Below are 15,098 nucleotides of genomic sequence, written 5' to 3'. Positions count from 1 at the left end.
TGTCTTAATGGGATTACAGTTTATTAAAAATCCAGCCAGAAAAAAAGGCACTAGAAATTGTTTCTTTAAAAAAAACACATCCTTGTAACGCTTCTGTAACACGTGGAATGAAATGAGGTTCATTCTCATTTAATGACAAGACTAGGAAAAAGCACAAATAATAATAAATTTAAAAAGTAAACAAAACTCATACATATATATACATCCACATCCTCATCTCTTCTTTTTCTCTCTGTTGGATCTGTTCGATTGAGGTTTGAACTGTTCTTCCTATGCGCGTTTTCAACTCTGGACAGAACATCTGCAATCACATTATTTTTCCCTGCAACGTGGGTAATTTTTAAGTGATATGTTTGGAAGAATAAATTCCAAGGAAATGTTTTGCATTTTTGATTTTGAATTTTTCTACCAAGTTTAAGGATTTGTGGTCTGTATAGACTGTGGTCTCTGTGTAGCCATTTTGGACATATATCACAATGCGTTTCAGAGCTAGTAATACTCAGGTTTCCTTCTCCAGAAATGGAATAGCCTTTCTGGTGTTTGTTCAATTTATTGAAGAAATACCCGATTTGTCTCTCTATGCCTAATTCATCCTCCTGGAGGAGGACAGCCCCTATCCTGAGGTCGCTAGCATCAATGAGCACTTTAAATGCTTTGTTGAAGTCTGGAACTGCTAATGCCAGTTCATTTGCTAGAACAGTTTTCAGCTTCTCAAAAGCTGTTTGGCACCTCTCTGTCCACACTACCTTTGCTTTTTTTTTGGAATAGGTCTGTTAGTGGAGCAATGATAGTACTGAATTTAGGGACAAACTTGAGGTGCAAACCACACATCCCTGGGAATCTTACTATTTCCTGTTATGTGGGGATGGAAAAATTCGCTACTGCCTGTACCTTCGCAGCTCTGGGCAGTACTTGTCCTCAGCCCACCACATGTTTTAGGTAGGTCACCTGAGCCTGAGCGAACTCGCCAAAGTCAGCTGATTGTAAGCTTTGGATGGGGGTTTCCAGTTGTTCTAGGTGACTTTCCCAGGTGTCACTGTACACTAGCAGGTCGTTTATGTACACTACACAGTTGGGTAGGCCCGTCACTACCTGGTTCATCAGCTTTGGAAGTGGCTGGGGCATTTCTGAGTCTGAACGGCATGACTCAACACTGGTATAACCTATTTGGAGTTATGAAGGCAGAGATCTCCTTTGCTTGACAAAAACAGAATTACCTGGAAAAACTCAGCAGGTCTGGCAGCATCGGCGGAGAAGAAAAGAGTTGACGTTTCGAGTCCTCATGACCCTTCGACAGGTCATGAGGACTCGAAACGTCAACTCTTTTCTTCTCCGCCGATGCTGCCAGACCTGCTGAGTTTTTCCAGGTAATTCTGTTTTTGTTTTGGATTTCCAGCATCCGCAGTTTTTTTGTTTTTATCTCCTTTGCTTGGGTGGTCAAACGCACTTGCCAGTATCCCTTTAATAAGTCTGGGCAGAATTTTGCCCTTGGTGGGCGGGCGGGCCCCACCGGCTCGGCGGCGGGCAGACAGCCGATCCCCGCTGCCGAAACGGAGCCCGCCGCCATTTTGAGCAGGCGGGCCAATTAAGGCCCACCCAGCGGCCTACCCGACAGGAAGCGCTATGCACTTCCTGTGCTGGGGGGGTGGGGGGAGGGAATCCCCAACTGTCGAAGTGCGCTCTTTCGCGCATGTGCGCAAAAGACTACACTGCTCCCTGAGGAAAAGTCCTGTCTCAGGGAGTTTACTGACAGGTAAGAAAAGTCAAAAAATAGAGAAATATTAAAATTACTAACATATCCCCCTCATGTGACAATGTCACACAAGATGGAACATGTTAATAAGAAACACATAAAGTTTATTAAATTTTTAAAAAACGGACATGAAACTTCATCCCGCCAGTGGATGATGTTTCATGAATAATCTGGAGCCTGCTGGGGCTCCTGGCCTGCTCGCCAGCCTTAAGCTTGGATGGGCAGGGTCTTTAACAAGGTTAATTAGCCTGTCAATGGCTTTAATTGTCCATTGACAGGTCGGCCGGTGGACAGCTGATTTCGCTGTCCGCCCGCCTTCCTGAAGATTTAAATGGACCGGGATGACGTCGGGGGTTCCTCCCGATGTCATCCCATGTCATTTTCCCCTCGGCGAGTGGGCCCCGCCCCCAAATCGCCGAGGGAAAAATCCTGGCCTCTATCTTAGTGATGTACGCTGCAATACCTACTCTGTCTATACAATCTTCCAGGCGGGGGATTGAGTAGGAGTCGGCTTTAGTTATTGCATTAATCTTTCAGTAATCAATGCAGAGCCTCATTCGGCTTAGGTATGAGCACAACTGGGGAACTCCAGCTACTGTTACTGGGCTCGATTCGTTTGTGCAAATATTTAATCTCCTCCTGGACTTGGGTCAGTTTTTCTGGGCTTAGATGATAGGGATTCTGTTTAATGGGAGGGGTCTCTCCCACATCCACATCATGTTGAGCTAAAGTGGTGCCGCCTGGCTTGTCTCTACAGATGCTGTTAAATGTGGTGAGCTGCCTTGCCAGGTTGCTTCTTTGTTCCGCATTTAAATGGGTGAATATGGTGTCTAATTTCTCTAAAATTTCAGTGTTTGCTAACTGGACACAAGGGGGTTCAATTTGGCCTTCACCTAGGACTCCTTCTAATTTTTCCTCATTGTCCTCCAATTCTTTTGCTATTTGACAGACCGTTTCCTGTTTGTCACCTTCCTGGCTGTGGTACTGCTTTAATATGTTGACATGACACAGCTGCTGCTTTTTCCTATGGACTGGGGTGTCGATTAAATAGCTTACCTCCCCACTTCTCTTTGCTACTCTGTATGGGCCACTGAACCGGGCTTTCAGGGGTTCACCCTGTATTGGTAGCAGCAGTAGCACATTGCCTCCTCATTGAAGGATTCGGACTTTGGCATGTTTGTCTGCCTGTTTTTTCATAGCTGTTAGGGAGGTTTTCAACTGCTCCTGAGCCACATCACAGGCTCTTGTGAGCTGCTCACAGAACACAGATATATAATCTAACATGGAAACCTCCTTCGTCTGTCCTAAAAATTTCTCCTTGACAAGTTTCAAGGGACCCCTCACTTGGTGTCCGTAAACTAATTCAAAAGGACTAAGCCCAATGGATTCATTGGGTGTGTCCCTGGTGGCAAACAGAAGAAAACCCAGTCCTTCATCCCAGTCATGGGGATACTCATGGCACTATGCCCTGATCATTGTTTTTAGGGTCTGGTGATATCGTTCTATAGCTCCTTGTGACTGTGGGTGGTATGCAGAAGACTTTAGCTGGGTTACACCCAGGTTACCCATGACTTCCTGGAATATTCTTGATTTGGAATTCAAGCCTCGACCCGACTGGATATCGGTGTGCAGCCCATAATGGGTAAAGAATTGTGTTAATCACTCTGCCACGACCTAGGCAGAGATGGTTCTCAGGCGAATAGCCCCTGGGAATCGGGTAGCCACATGCATAAAATTAAGAATATACTGATAGCCCTAGTTTGAGGAGGGGTTCCTGTGTTTCCAACCATCTGGTGGATTACTGTCCACTCCTCACCTGCAGGCCTGTGAGGGGGTCACCACTTCCTCATCAGTACTTCATTTTTAAAATAATAGCACTCCGCGACTCCCTCCACTTCAGCTTTGGTTTGGGCGGTCTGTGCTAACTCTTTTAGCATTGGATTCATTTGTTGAGCTGCCACGAAGGAAGACCTACACATTACATCCTTATGGTTTTCTAAACTTCCGAAAAAGATTTTGGATAACCACATGGCAGGGTCATCTGTCTGCAATGCCTGCCTGGCCTCTTATGACAGGGCTTGTTTGGCCATTGACCGGGTTACCACGTAATCAGGAAAAATGCCAGGGACTTTCTTCTGCAGCTGCTCTGTCTCCTGACCTCACTCAGCTTCTCTAAAACCACAGGGAAGCTACCACCTTTGATTATGCCAGGTCATTTCCGAGGAGCAGGTCGACCCCGTCCACAGGTAAACGGCAGACAACTCCGACGGTCACCGGTCCTAAAATAAGATCACGCTCCAGGTGTATCCTTTATAAAGGTATAGGCATGTATTCTCCCATGATACCTTTTACCAGCAGTTTGGCCTGTACTGCACTCTCTGTGGAAAAGGTCATACCTCTTCCCAGCAGTAGAGACGGACTGGCCCCAGTATTCCTCAGTATGACTGCAAGCTTTCTTGCCTTGTTCTGGGAACATAGGGACACCTTTACTTCTGACACAAAATCCTTGTGATTCTCAGAGACTTTGCTAAACTCACCTGCACTCACAGGGTGCGCTTACAGAGGCTTGCTACTGCAGTCAGAACCACAGCCTGGTCTGCTATGTTCTCTGCCTGATTCTCTATTTCTGCACAGGACCTATGTGCCCCAATAAATCCTACGATCTTTTCCCATAACTTCTGACAATCAGCACAAAAGTGTCTGGCCTTACGGTAATTGGAACACACAGGCATCCGATGCTCACTTCTTTTCTCAGCGCCATCTTTTTTTGTCTGAGGAGGGGCCTCTGTGTTTCTGACCAGCTCTTCTCTTCCATGGGTGCATGGCTTCCCATCACTCTCCCACCTCCTATCCTTTCCAGTTTTCTGGGGGTGATTAGGAATGATTTCTTTTGGATGACAGCCAGAGTTGCTACCTGCCTAGCCCCTGCCACTTTCTGTTCCTCTATGTGAGTTTTGATAGGGACAGGGAGTGAATTTTTGAACTCTTCGAAGAGCATTATTTCTCAAAGGTTTTCATATATGGCCTCAACCTTAAGCGCTTGTATCCACCAATCAAACACGAGCTGCTCAAGCCATTCCACACATCTGGTTCTGCTGTTTTCGGAGGGTACAAAACTTCTGATGGTACGCCTCTAACACCAGCTCGTAGACACTTAAAATAGCCTTCTTTACTACCTCATAATTTGCCGAACTCTCATCAGGCAACAGAGAGTAAACTTCATGAGCCTTAGATAGCTTACTTTGCAGGAGAAGGGTCCAGTTTTCCACTGGCCACTTCACTTTTAGGGAATAAATGGGCAAACCTGAATAACTCGGTACTCAGACCTGAGCTAAGGGTGCCTTCAGAGGCTACAGAGGACCTGTCCCTACACAGTTCATGTATTCTTATCTTACTTTCTTGCTGTTCCCTCTGGAAAGCTTGTCCTCTCTCTTTTTCTTCTCTGTCTCTTTATTTCTTTCTTCTCTCTCTCTTCCCCAGCTTGGAATTCTAACTCTAACGGTCTCTGTTCTATCTGTAATTTCAATAAAGCTCGGCTGCCAGGTGCAATATCTCCGGGTTTGTAATCTAATTCTCTAGCCACTAGTTTTAAAATTTAAAGTTTCCTAATTTTTGGGCGAAAATCTAACTCCAACTCCTTTGCTACACTTTTCAGCTCTTTGCGGGACAAAACTTATAAGTTATCAAAAGCAATTTCCATCTGTTCTAGAAAGGTACTAACTTCAAATGTAGACATTGTTGCACTTTAGTATTGTAAGCCCAAGAAAATCTGTGGCAATTTTTTTTAAAAAGAAAATTTGCTTCTAGGGAAAAACTTATTTTCCCAACTCCAATTCTCTCGTCGTCCATGGGATCTAATCCTGGACAAGCCCCCTAATTTCTGTTATGATCACATGGGGAAGGAAAAATGACTCCCCTAATTTACCACTCCTGGTCTGGCTGTAACAGGGTTTAGTTGTGAATTTAGTGATGATATGCTTTGCCAATACTGCAGGCATACCACTATGTACGCTTTCTAATTATAAAGAATTAATCAGTCATGTTTTCTGAGTTTAAAATCAATGAATGAGGTAAGTTTATTGACCCTACCTCACGAATTAAAAGAAACTAGGTAAATCATAACCCTCATTCATATGTCACACACATTCCCTGGGCCCCACACATACACTAGCAAAGATGATAGAATATGAGGATGGACTTAAAGATTTTTTTACAGTTCATGAGGCAAATAAACAAAGAAATATATGGTTAACTGTCCTTTGTCTGGTCTCAATATGATGATTCCACATTGCGGTTGTTTTGTTTGGTTGTCTTCCTTGGTGTAGCTATACGGAGCAGATGTCTACATTTTATCCCCAAAAGATCTTGGTTTGCAGTAAAATTCTCTTCTCCTGATGGTTACTCTGCAATATCCATGCACTTACTTCCAAAAGAAAGAGGCAGAGAGAGAAAGAGAGTGACACAGCTCCTTGCAGCCTTTTAGTATATCCTCCTGATCTCTGCTCTGACTTGGTAAACAGTTCTTAAAAAGCCTTGCTGGCTGTATATTCCAGAGGAATTTGATTACCACATCATCTGCAGTCTTTGTGTTGTAGAACATTTTTGATGTCTCATCTTAGAAACTTCTGAAGAGGAATAGTGTAAAGACCAACCAGAGATGGCTTCTTTCATGCTCGCAGGGGCGGGGGGTGGGTGGGTGGGGGGGGGGGGAGGCGGAGTCGGGGGTGGTGGGTGGGTTTGAGAGTCTGTTCCTTTTCATCATATTTGGGTGAAATGCAAGTTGTATATTCGGCTGGCTGGCAGTCTTTCCATTGTCTTCATGGGATTACAGTTTATTAAAATCCAACCAGAAAAAAGGCATTAGAAATTGTATCTTTTTCTTTAAAAAAACACATCCTCGTAACAGAAAGATAAACCATTATTACAATTTGATTTTGGTAGTAGAGTTAATTCTAGATTTACTTTAGGAAGCTGGTTGAATCTTCTACTTATTATAAAAAAGGTCCATCCCATCCCACTCCCCTCTCACTACCATCCATTGCAGATTTCCAACAAGCAGCTTTCATGTTAGCAGATTCACTATTCAGTAAAACAAGATGATCTCATCCACCGCCACTACACCCAGGACTGAGGTGCTAACTGCACAGCTAAAGCTGTGTCACATCAGTCACAGTATAAATCCAATCAACAGTACTCTCAGGTGCAGATAAATTAATTTAGTCAAGGCAAAGGAATAATTGAGTAAGTAGGTAAAGGATTGTCACTTTGTAGCTTCAGTAATTGTTGGTTAGGTCAGTTTCCAATATAATTGCATTAATCTGCAAAAAAGCAGATTTTTATTTGTACAACTGTGCCTTTGCAAGAATAATGTAAATTAGCATGTTCTCATTGGAAAGATGTGACTTGATTTCTGCAGACAGGACTCTAAAACAATAAAATAATGTAGATCATGATAAGCCAATTCACCTTGCTCAAGATATTAGAACCAGAGGACATATCTTCCGCTTGAAAAGGGGTAAATTCAAAATCCGTGAAAACAATGGGTTTGATATCAATCTATGAAACACTCCGTAGGTCGAAAGTGGAAGCACTTAGTATGATTGTTTCAAATGCAAATGAGAAAATAACATCATGGGGATACAGTGTGTGAGTAATTTGAGACATGGAACGTTAAGTGCAGTGTGCTTGGGAGGGAAAGAGGTGACTTTGGACCTATGATGCAAAAAGCTGGCCAAACCTGGATTTTTCCTCATGCTATTTCTGTTTCCATCGTAGGCAATAACATGATTGATTGCTTTGACTAGCCAACAACTCCATTATCCTAGTATAATGCCACTACCGGGGTGAAACAGGCAGAGTAGATAGACTTGGCCTTTTATTGTCCAGCAATTCCTTTATTCCAAAGAATAAATTCTTTCCAATGGTTAGTTAACAAGGAAAAGTAGATGCTGATTTTTTTCAAAATTTGCCTGCACCAAAACATCTTGTATATGCATGAAATTGTATTAAAATGGCACACATCATAACAGATGCCTTGAGTTTATGGCTGCAAAATTTAGTTCCTTGGTGCCTGTTTCTTTGGTGCTAAGAGTGTCGTTTTGCCTTCAAAATAGTGTCTGTGATATGCACACACACCTCTGGTGTGAGCTGCACCAGATGTCATTTTGGTGAGGGTGTTAGCGCATGCATATGGAACACCTATCGGAAGTACGCAGAGTAGGCAGATCATAACGCCAGCAGTGTGTAATGCTGATTTGACACCAGTGCTGCCATTTTGAAGCTAAACCGTCCAGCTAACACCCTCTCTTAACTTCACGCAGCTTGCCATGTATTCAGCAGTCAGAAAGACTCTCCACTAGCACTACTTAAAGGGATCATCAACTACTTTCCAGTTAGTTGCTGATTGTTAGAGCCAATTGGGGAGTGGGAAAAGAGAGGAGTCAGTTCAGCTCTCCTCACCTGGTTGTAACACAATCTATAGATAAACAGAGTGCTGGACCTCCATGACACCCTGCAAGCTTCTGCTTGTGCAACAGTAGAAGCTGAGACATGAGCCATCAGATGGCTCATGTTTGAGCCATAGACTTGGCCATCAATTCCACACTGAAAAGGAACGACTCCAGGTTTTGAGCAAAGCCTTGAGCTAAGTTGGAGCTGGACTCCTCCATGTTCCTTGACAGTGACCACAATGTACCAAGCCTCGTATTGTGCACACCCATCAACCTTCTTCTGTAACTGTCCATCGAAGTGTTCATCTGGGCCCTCCATAGCAGAACTTGTGTCCAACCTTGCACTCTTGTGACCTGGCTGGCACCTGTATTACCCTTGTTCCTTCTACTGGCTACAGGATACCTGTGTCTGGTCTCAGCACATGCAGATCCTGCCCTTATGTTGTGCCCTAAGGTACATGCAATGTCAACATCTGAGCTGGTGGCTTTCAATGTGAGAATGTACGTATTCCTGCTCTTTCAACTCTTGGTTTTTCCTCCATTGCCCGATCAGGTTGTAGTTCTTGGGTATCTGAAAGGAGAAAAGAACAAGGATAGGGCTGTGATGATGTAAGTGGTGGGATGGTGGTGGTAGCAGGGGGTGGGGTGGTGTTGTGGACGTAGAGGTGCATCCTTACACCATTTACACCTTGTAAATCAGAAAAGATTGTGGGATAATGGTGACCACCATTCCCTCCATCGGATTAAGAAATACAGCTGTGCCTGTCTCCCACCATTTAGATTCTGTTGCCTCCAATTTTCCTGCAAGAGAGAGGGATGTGTTCCATGAGGAGTTAGGATGATGTGGATGTCATTGTTGGCAGTGTCTGTAATCTGTGAGATATGGGTGTGAGGCTTGCATCCATGCTAAGTGTGTGAGGGTGAGGTGAAGCTGAATGCTAGATGAGTCATGACTTATAGAGCTTGTTATTAGGCAAGTAATGGGGTGCTTTGAGCAGTGTGTGAAACTAGTTGTGGGATATCACATTTGAAGATACATTCACTGATTTTGACCATCTGTGTGAGGCCATTACGTTTTTTGTGGTTCTGCATCCTGGTCCATGGGTTTAGACTCCTGGCCACAACTCTCTGGTCGCAGTGCTTTTGCAAATTTGTATGGAAGGCTTCCTAGTCCATTATGGACAGGTCACATCTCACTTCCTCTCCAGTGCGGCATTGAAAACTTTTGTTGCCTGCTCTTTGTCATGTTGTGCCATTGTTCAGTGTTCTCCTGCATAAAAATCACTTTTCAAACCACTTCTAGCACCTGTTCTAGCCATGATCGCTTTCAGGAGGTACAGGGTGGCTTTAAGTTATGCAGGCTAGCTTTAACTCATGCTAACTTCTCATGATTCTGCACACCCTGCTCAGTCATGCAAACATTTAACAGTATGATTAGCATTGGCTGCATGCTGCAAGCTTCTAAATTATTAGATAGCATGAAGTTTTCCTGCTTCCAACATCGGAAGCAGCGGGCATGGGAATAATCCTGCATCCCGATCATCATGCTCGATTTTGGGCCCTGTCCACTTTTGCTGCCTATATTTCTCGAAAATCAAATTCTTTTGTCTGTCAAATTGATATGGACATTTAACTAATTCATTTCAAACAGGCTTATCCCTTCATTGAATTAGCATGCATTAAATATCCAAGGGCCTAAACTCAAGGCAAAAAAAAATTATTCATATTTCAACTGCAGTCAGAATCTGGGAAGTAGCAGCTAATTATTTTAACGTGTTTTTTTAGTTCACATAATTGGTAATAATAATGTTCAACATTAATGAAAATGTTAGGAGTAGCTGAATTAAAATAATATTAATGCAAATTGACTGAAGAATAAATGTTGTAAACATGGTAAAATAAATAATTTTAAACATTGCCCTTCTACTGGACCTTCTTTGTCCTTCCTCTTTTCCACCATTCCTCTTCTACTTTTTGACCGATCTCTTCTTCCTTACATTCTTATTCAAAATCTACTTCTTTGTTAGTGATTTTAATCATTTTTCTAACTTCTCCTCTACTTCCTGCCTGATGTCCACATTACTCCTGTAAAGTATTATCTTTCTTTTTCCTCCAATCCAACCACACACAAAATAAACTGATCATTTATGTTGTTTATGGGACTTTGCTGTGTGCAAATTAACTGCTGCATTTGTCTGTCTTGGGGATGCGCAACAAATATAGGCCTTGTCAGTGACGCTCAAATCCCATCAAAGAATAAACAAAAATCTGTTGGAAGTTCATAGGCGTTGCTGTAAGGCTATGTGGGATGTACCAAAAATACAAATACCATATAATTGAAAGTTCTTTTTTTATTTCTCAATCTAATGTAATCTATTTATGATGACTCCTTTCACTTTAAAAAGAAAGTCATGTTGTTACCAAACTTCTTCCTTTGACCAAATTTTACCTCTCTCTTAATGGGTTACAGTTCTACAGAGACTTGGCATACAGTCATACATTGCTAATTCTTCATATGGGGGCATGTGGACATTGAGTGATAATAGTATAATTGACCACAGACACTATCACAGCCCAATAGTGAGTGACACATGCATACTTTCTAGGAGTCACTGGATGGATGACCTGAATGGGAATCATGGTCATTCTCCTACTCCTGTAACCTATATTTCTAATTGTAGCACCTCTACTGCCCCCTGGCTGAGATCAATCAACTCCACATAGGTTGGGAAATAAACCTAGGATCATAATATATGAGAATGGCATTGTAAGTAAAACCATAATCCATCAGATATGGAGAGATAAAGCAACTGAGCTACGATAAGTAGTTAAACATCTCAATCTAACACTGCGTGCATTGATTTGATGGGCATACACTGTCCACCTGGCCCCACAATAGCTTTATGATACTGTTCTTCTCCAGTCGGCCATTTTTCTCAGGTAAGTATCATTTAGCACCCCATACTACCACATTTTTAAACCCTGCCCAATGTCCAGTAAGTCGTCTGCTCTCCAGCTGCGATATCTTGAACAGATGATAACTAATCCAAAATTGCTGTTAGTTTGACATTGCACTAGTGTCATAATAGCAACAGTATTAGCCTAAACAATCTATCAAGAAATTGATGAAACTTGGTCCAGTGCTGGCTTTAGATTGTGCTAGATCCTACTCTCTACTGAAGTTCCACCTGACATTTTGGGATTCCCACCTGGCCAGGTAGGTTAAATTTACCTCCAATATCTCTCTTCTGATCGGGTGTATCACATAATAAGTACAATTGGAGAAAGGTTATGCAGGCCAGTTTAGCAGAATCATTCAGAGAAACAGACCACAGTGCCCCCCACCCTGCCCCAACCCCCGCTCCACCCCAACACCATCACAACATCTGATCATCACTCAAAGATGTTATTTTCATCACCTTAACAGAAAATGCTTTCCAAATGTTCTTCACTCAATGGAGAAGAAAATACTTATTTTCTCACTTTTTATTAAGTAGTCTGGGCCTTGCAAACACAACAGCAATAAGGCAACTGGAGGTGCCATTGCACTTAACCTGTACCTGCCAGGCAGTCCCTCTAGAAATTTCACTTTTGTTTATTTTCTTGTACTCAGTCAGTCCTTTTGAAACTTAAAATAATATAGATTTTATTTTAACCACAGATTCCGGCAAAATGAGATGCTTGGTTTAAAATAGCAACAAATGCATCATCTGAGTTTAGTTGACATATTACACACTAGAAGAGTCTCTAAACAGGGGTAGTAAGTGAAAAAATGCAATCTGTAAAAAATGTAAGCATTGAAACTGTAAACAGTGTGTAAACATACACACACTTAGAACACTGGGTTGTATTTTGACAGTGTTACTAATAACTTTGTGCTACAGTGGAATCCTGTTAAGTACATTAGGTCAGATCAGACAGAGTTGCCCCCATTCCCAGAAAAAGACTCCAGCTCCAACATTATTGACTAAGCAACAAAACTGGAATTTGGTGGCAGTTGACACATGTATTTCAATCTGCAGTTAGAACATTGGGGCCTAAATTCATTTGCACTCCCAAGGATCAGGCCTCAACTTCAAAATTCAGGTGAGCTGCCCTGCACAACTTGTCTGTCAGGGTCTAATTTCTTTCAGCTGGTGCTAAGGACCACAGGTAAGTCTGCAGAGTGGGCACTCAGTGGTCTGCAGTTTTTTGTGGTATTAGGAGGAACACAGAATGTTGCAGTTTGAACAATCTCAAGTGGTCTCTTTACGAACTAATTGCCAGGAAGCTCTAAATCCAGAAAGACTCGTTGGAGCTTGCAATTAATCTACACAAATTTAGGAGCCTGGGTCGTAATTGGATGCAGGAACCTTTCAATATGAAAATGAGAACTGCACTAATTTCAGGGACCACCATAGACTCAAAGACGTTTATAGCTCAGATGAAGGTCATTCGGCCCATTGTGTCCGCGCCGGTCAACAAAGGTCTGACTACACTAATCCCATTTTCCAGCCCTTGGCCCATAGCCCTGGAGGCAATGGCAACGCAAGTGAATATCTAAATACTTCTTAAATGTTATGAGGGTTTTTTTGTGGTGATTTTCTGCATCCGCCCGCCACCACGATCTTCCGGTCCTGCCGCAAATCAATGGACCTCTGGCTGGGGCGCCGCCTCACCTGTGGGAGGTCCTGCCCGCAATGGGGCCGGAAAATCCCGGCCTCTGACTCAACCACCCTTTCAGGCAGTGAGTTCCAGACTCCCGCCACCCTGTAGGTGAAAAATATTCTCCTCAACTTCCCTCTTAGCCTTCTACCTCTTACCTTAAATCTGTGCCTCCTGGTCATTGATCCCTTTACTAATGGAAGTGAGAAATACTTACTTACATACCAGGGCCACCTAAGAAAGAGTCCTTGACTAATTTCACTTATAAAACTGGATCAACGATGTTTGAATATAGGCACCATTGAATCAGGCTGGCTAACATAAAAACAGGGGTTTCTTAAACTTTTGTCCATGTGGGATCTCCTATAAGTATTGGCATAATTCTGACTGCACTCAGCAAATACTTACAGATGCCGACCACCCCCTGCAAGTAAATAACACCCTCCCAGAAACCCCCTGCAAACGCTGTCACAATTCCAGGGCTCCCTCAACTCTTAGGGACTCCTGTAAACACTGAAATACTCTCTGGAATTCTCTTCAAATGTTCCAGGGACCCCTTTAAAAGGCCAACTCTCCTTCGAGAAACTCACTCAAATATTGACGCAATCCCGAGGATCTCTGGTAAATATGTACAAACTTCTAATGGTCCCCCTGCAAATACTAATACCCTCAGGGCTCTGGCAAGTACTTAAAACACTTCCAAGGAAACCCCACAGATATTATTCCACCAAGACCAGAGCCCCCCACCCCCTAGAAATATCAGCACATGCTGGGCTCGCCAGGGATGCTCACATCCCACAACCCAATTTTTAACAATCCTTGGGTCCCGTGTAAACCCTGACACTGCCCACACTGCGCTAACCTCTGAAAGAGAGTGAACGATCCAAAGGATAGCAATACAATGGTTGTAGAAAACCTTTTGTTAAATACACTGACAATGGAAATAACATATTAGCAAGTCAACAAATAAAGAAAAGAAACATCAAAATGTGGAGATGGGTGGGAATCTGATGACCCCGTGTCTCCCCCGCCCCTAGGACCTGCTGGTGTCAAGTCAAAAAAAATTGCGACAGATAGAGGAATATTAAAAATTCTAATCAAAATTAGCTTACTGTTTCCACTGCAGCGTATGAAACTATTTATTTGAATGAGGGGCATGTGCCAAAAGAAATCTGACATTTGAACCATGATTCTGACTAGTAACTCTTGGTGTGTCTAGTTAAGTACAGTACACAGTATATAGAGTCGACTGCATTGATGATGCACTTCATCTGATTTCATTGAGAAAACACTGTTGCTACACACTTGTTTTCCCCACTGTATTCAGCCTTTGCAATTAATGCCCTATAATCTTTCTTATAAATGAAGTTTCTTTTGTATCTGCTGCGGATGGGAGACTACTAGCGAAAAGACAATTCGTTTATGTTTTTCTTTATCCCCGGTAAAACGATGCATCTTTAAAAATCTCACAGTTTGTTTTTAATGACTATAATTAACACAAAACCAGAGCGATGAATTGTTACGCATTTTGTGACTGCGGGTCTAGAGCAGTTCAGGCTGCAATCAGTCATCACATGCCACTGCCTGCAGGTACCCCCACCCCCACCCCTGCCCCCCCCACAATATTAAAATATAATTTGTAATACAGTACCTGCCCAATTCTTGTGCCACTGTGTAGTAATCTTCAAAGGCTATCTCTCTGTGGGATCCATCTATCCAGTAATCGTAGCTAGTTCCAGACCTGGATGCTGGCATGATGATCATGGATATCATATATATTTTATACTGGTATTTTCTTCCAATCTTATTTGATATTCCTCTTTGCTTGCATATAAAAGCTGGTGGTCCAATTCGATTTTATTTGTGCAGCACTGATAATAAGTCAAAGGAACATGCCACACATGAATGTCTTTAATGCAAAGGCCAGCTGGACTGAGCAACTACTGCCCCCTTCAAAAAATTATTCTCTTTTCAAAAAGCTTTAGAAAGATACACCTGCCTTCTTTTTGACACTGTTGAAGCACTCCGCCCACTCGCTGCTGACTGGTGCAATGACGTCCAGTATAAGACGGGGGTCTGACCTGGAGCTGGCCAGTGTTTGGTTAGTCTATGTGTCAATCATCGGGTGCTATGGCAACAAGTCGAGAGATGATTGACGCTTAGCGCCTATCCTGTGTTCTTAAAGCTGATGAGTTGCAAAACTGCAATTAGTGATTCCTTATATCAGATGTCACTGAAGGGAAATTATCAGC

General features: G+C 42.8%; 1 protein-coding gene across 1 annotated transcript in view; it reads right to left on the bottom strand.

Moving 5' to 3' along the window:
• LOC121287288 (calcium/calmodulin-dependent protein kinase type IV-like) overlaps nt 1–14,610 on the bottom strand; it is a 182,334-nt gene extending 167,724 nt beyond the window's left edge. The window contains exon 1 of the mRNA XM_041205024.1: nt 14,498–14,610. Within this exon, the coding sequence (XP_041060958.1) occupies nt 14,498–14,610 (113 nt within the window). The remainder of the gene's footprint in view (nt 1–14,497) is intronic.
• Nucleotides 14,611–15,098: the final 488 nt, after the last annotated feature.

This window comes from Carcharodon carcharias, chromosome 14 (genome assembly GCF_017639515.1).
Source record: "Carcharodon carcharias isolate sCarCar2 chromosome 14, sCarCar2.pri, whole genome shotgun sequence".
NCBI classification, from domain to species: domain Eukaryota; kingdom Metazoa; phylum Chordata; class Chondrichthyes; order Lamniformes; family Lamnidae; genus Carcharodon; species Carcharodon carcharias.
Note: the sequence above shows the minus strand (reverse complement) of the source record. Positions and strands in the feature narration are given on the sequence as shown.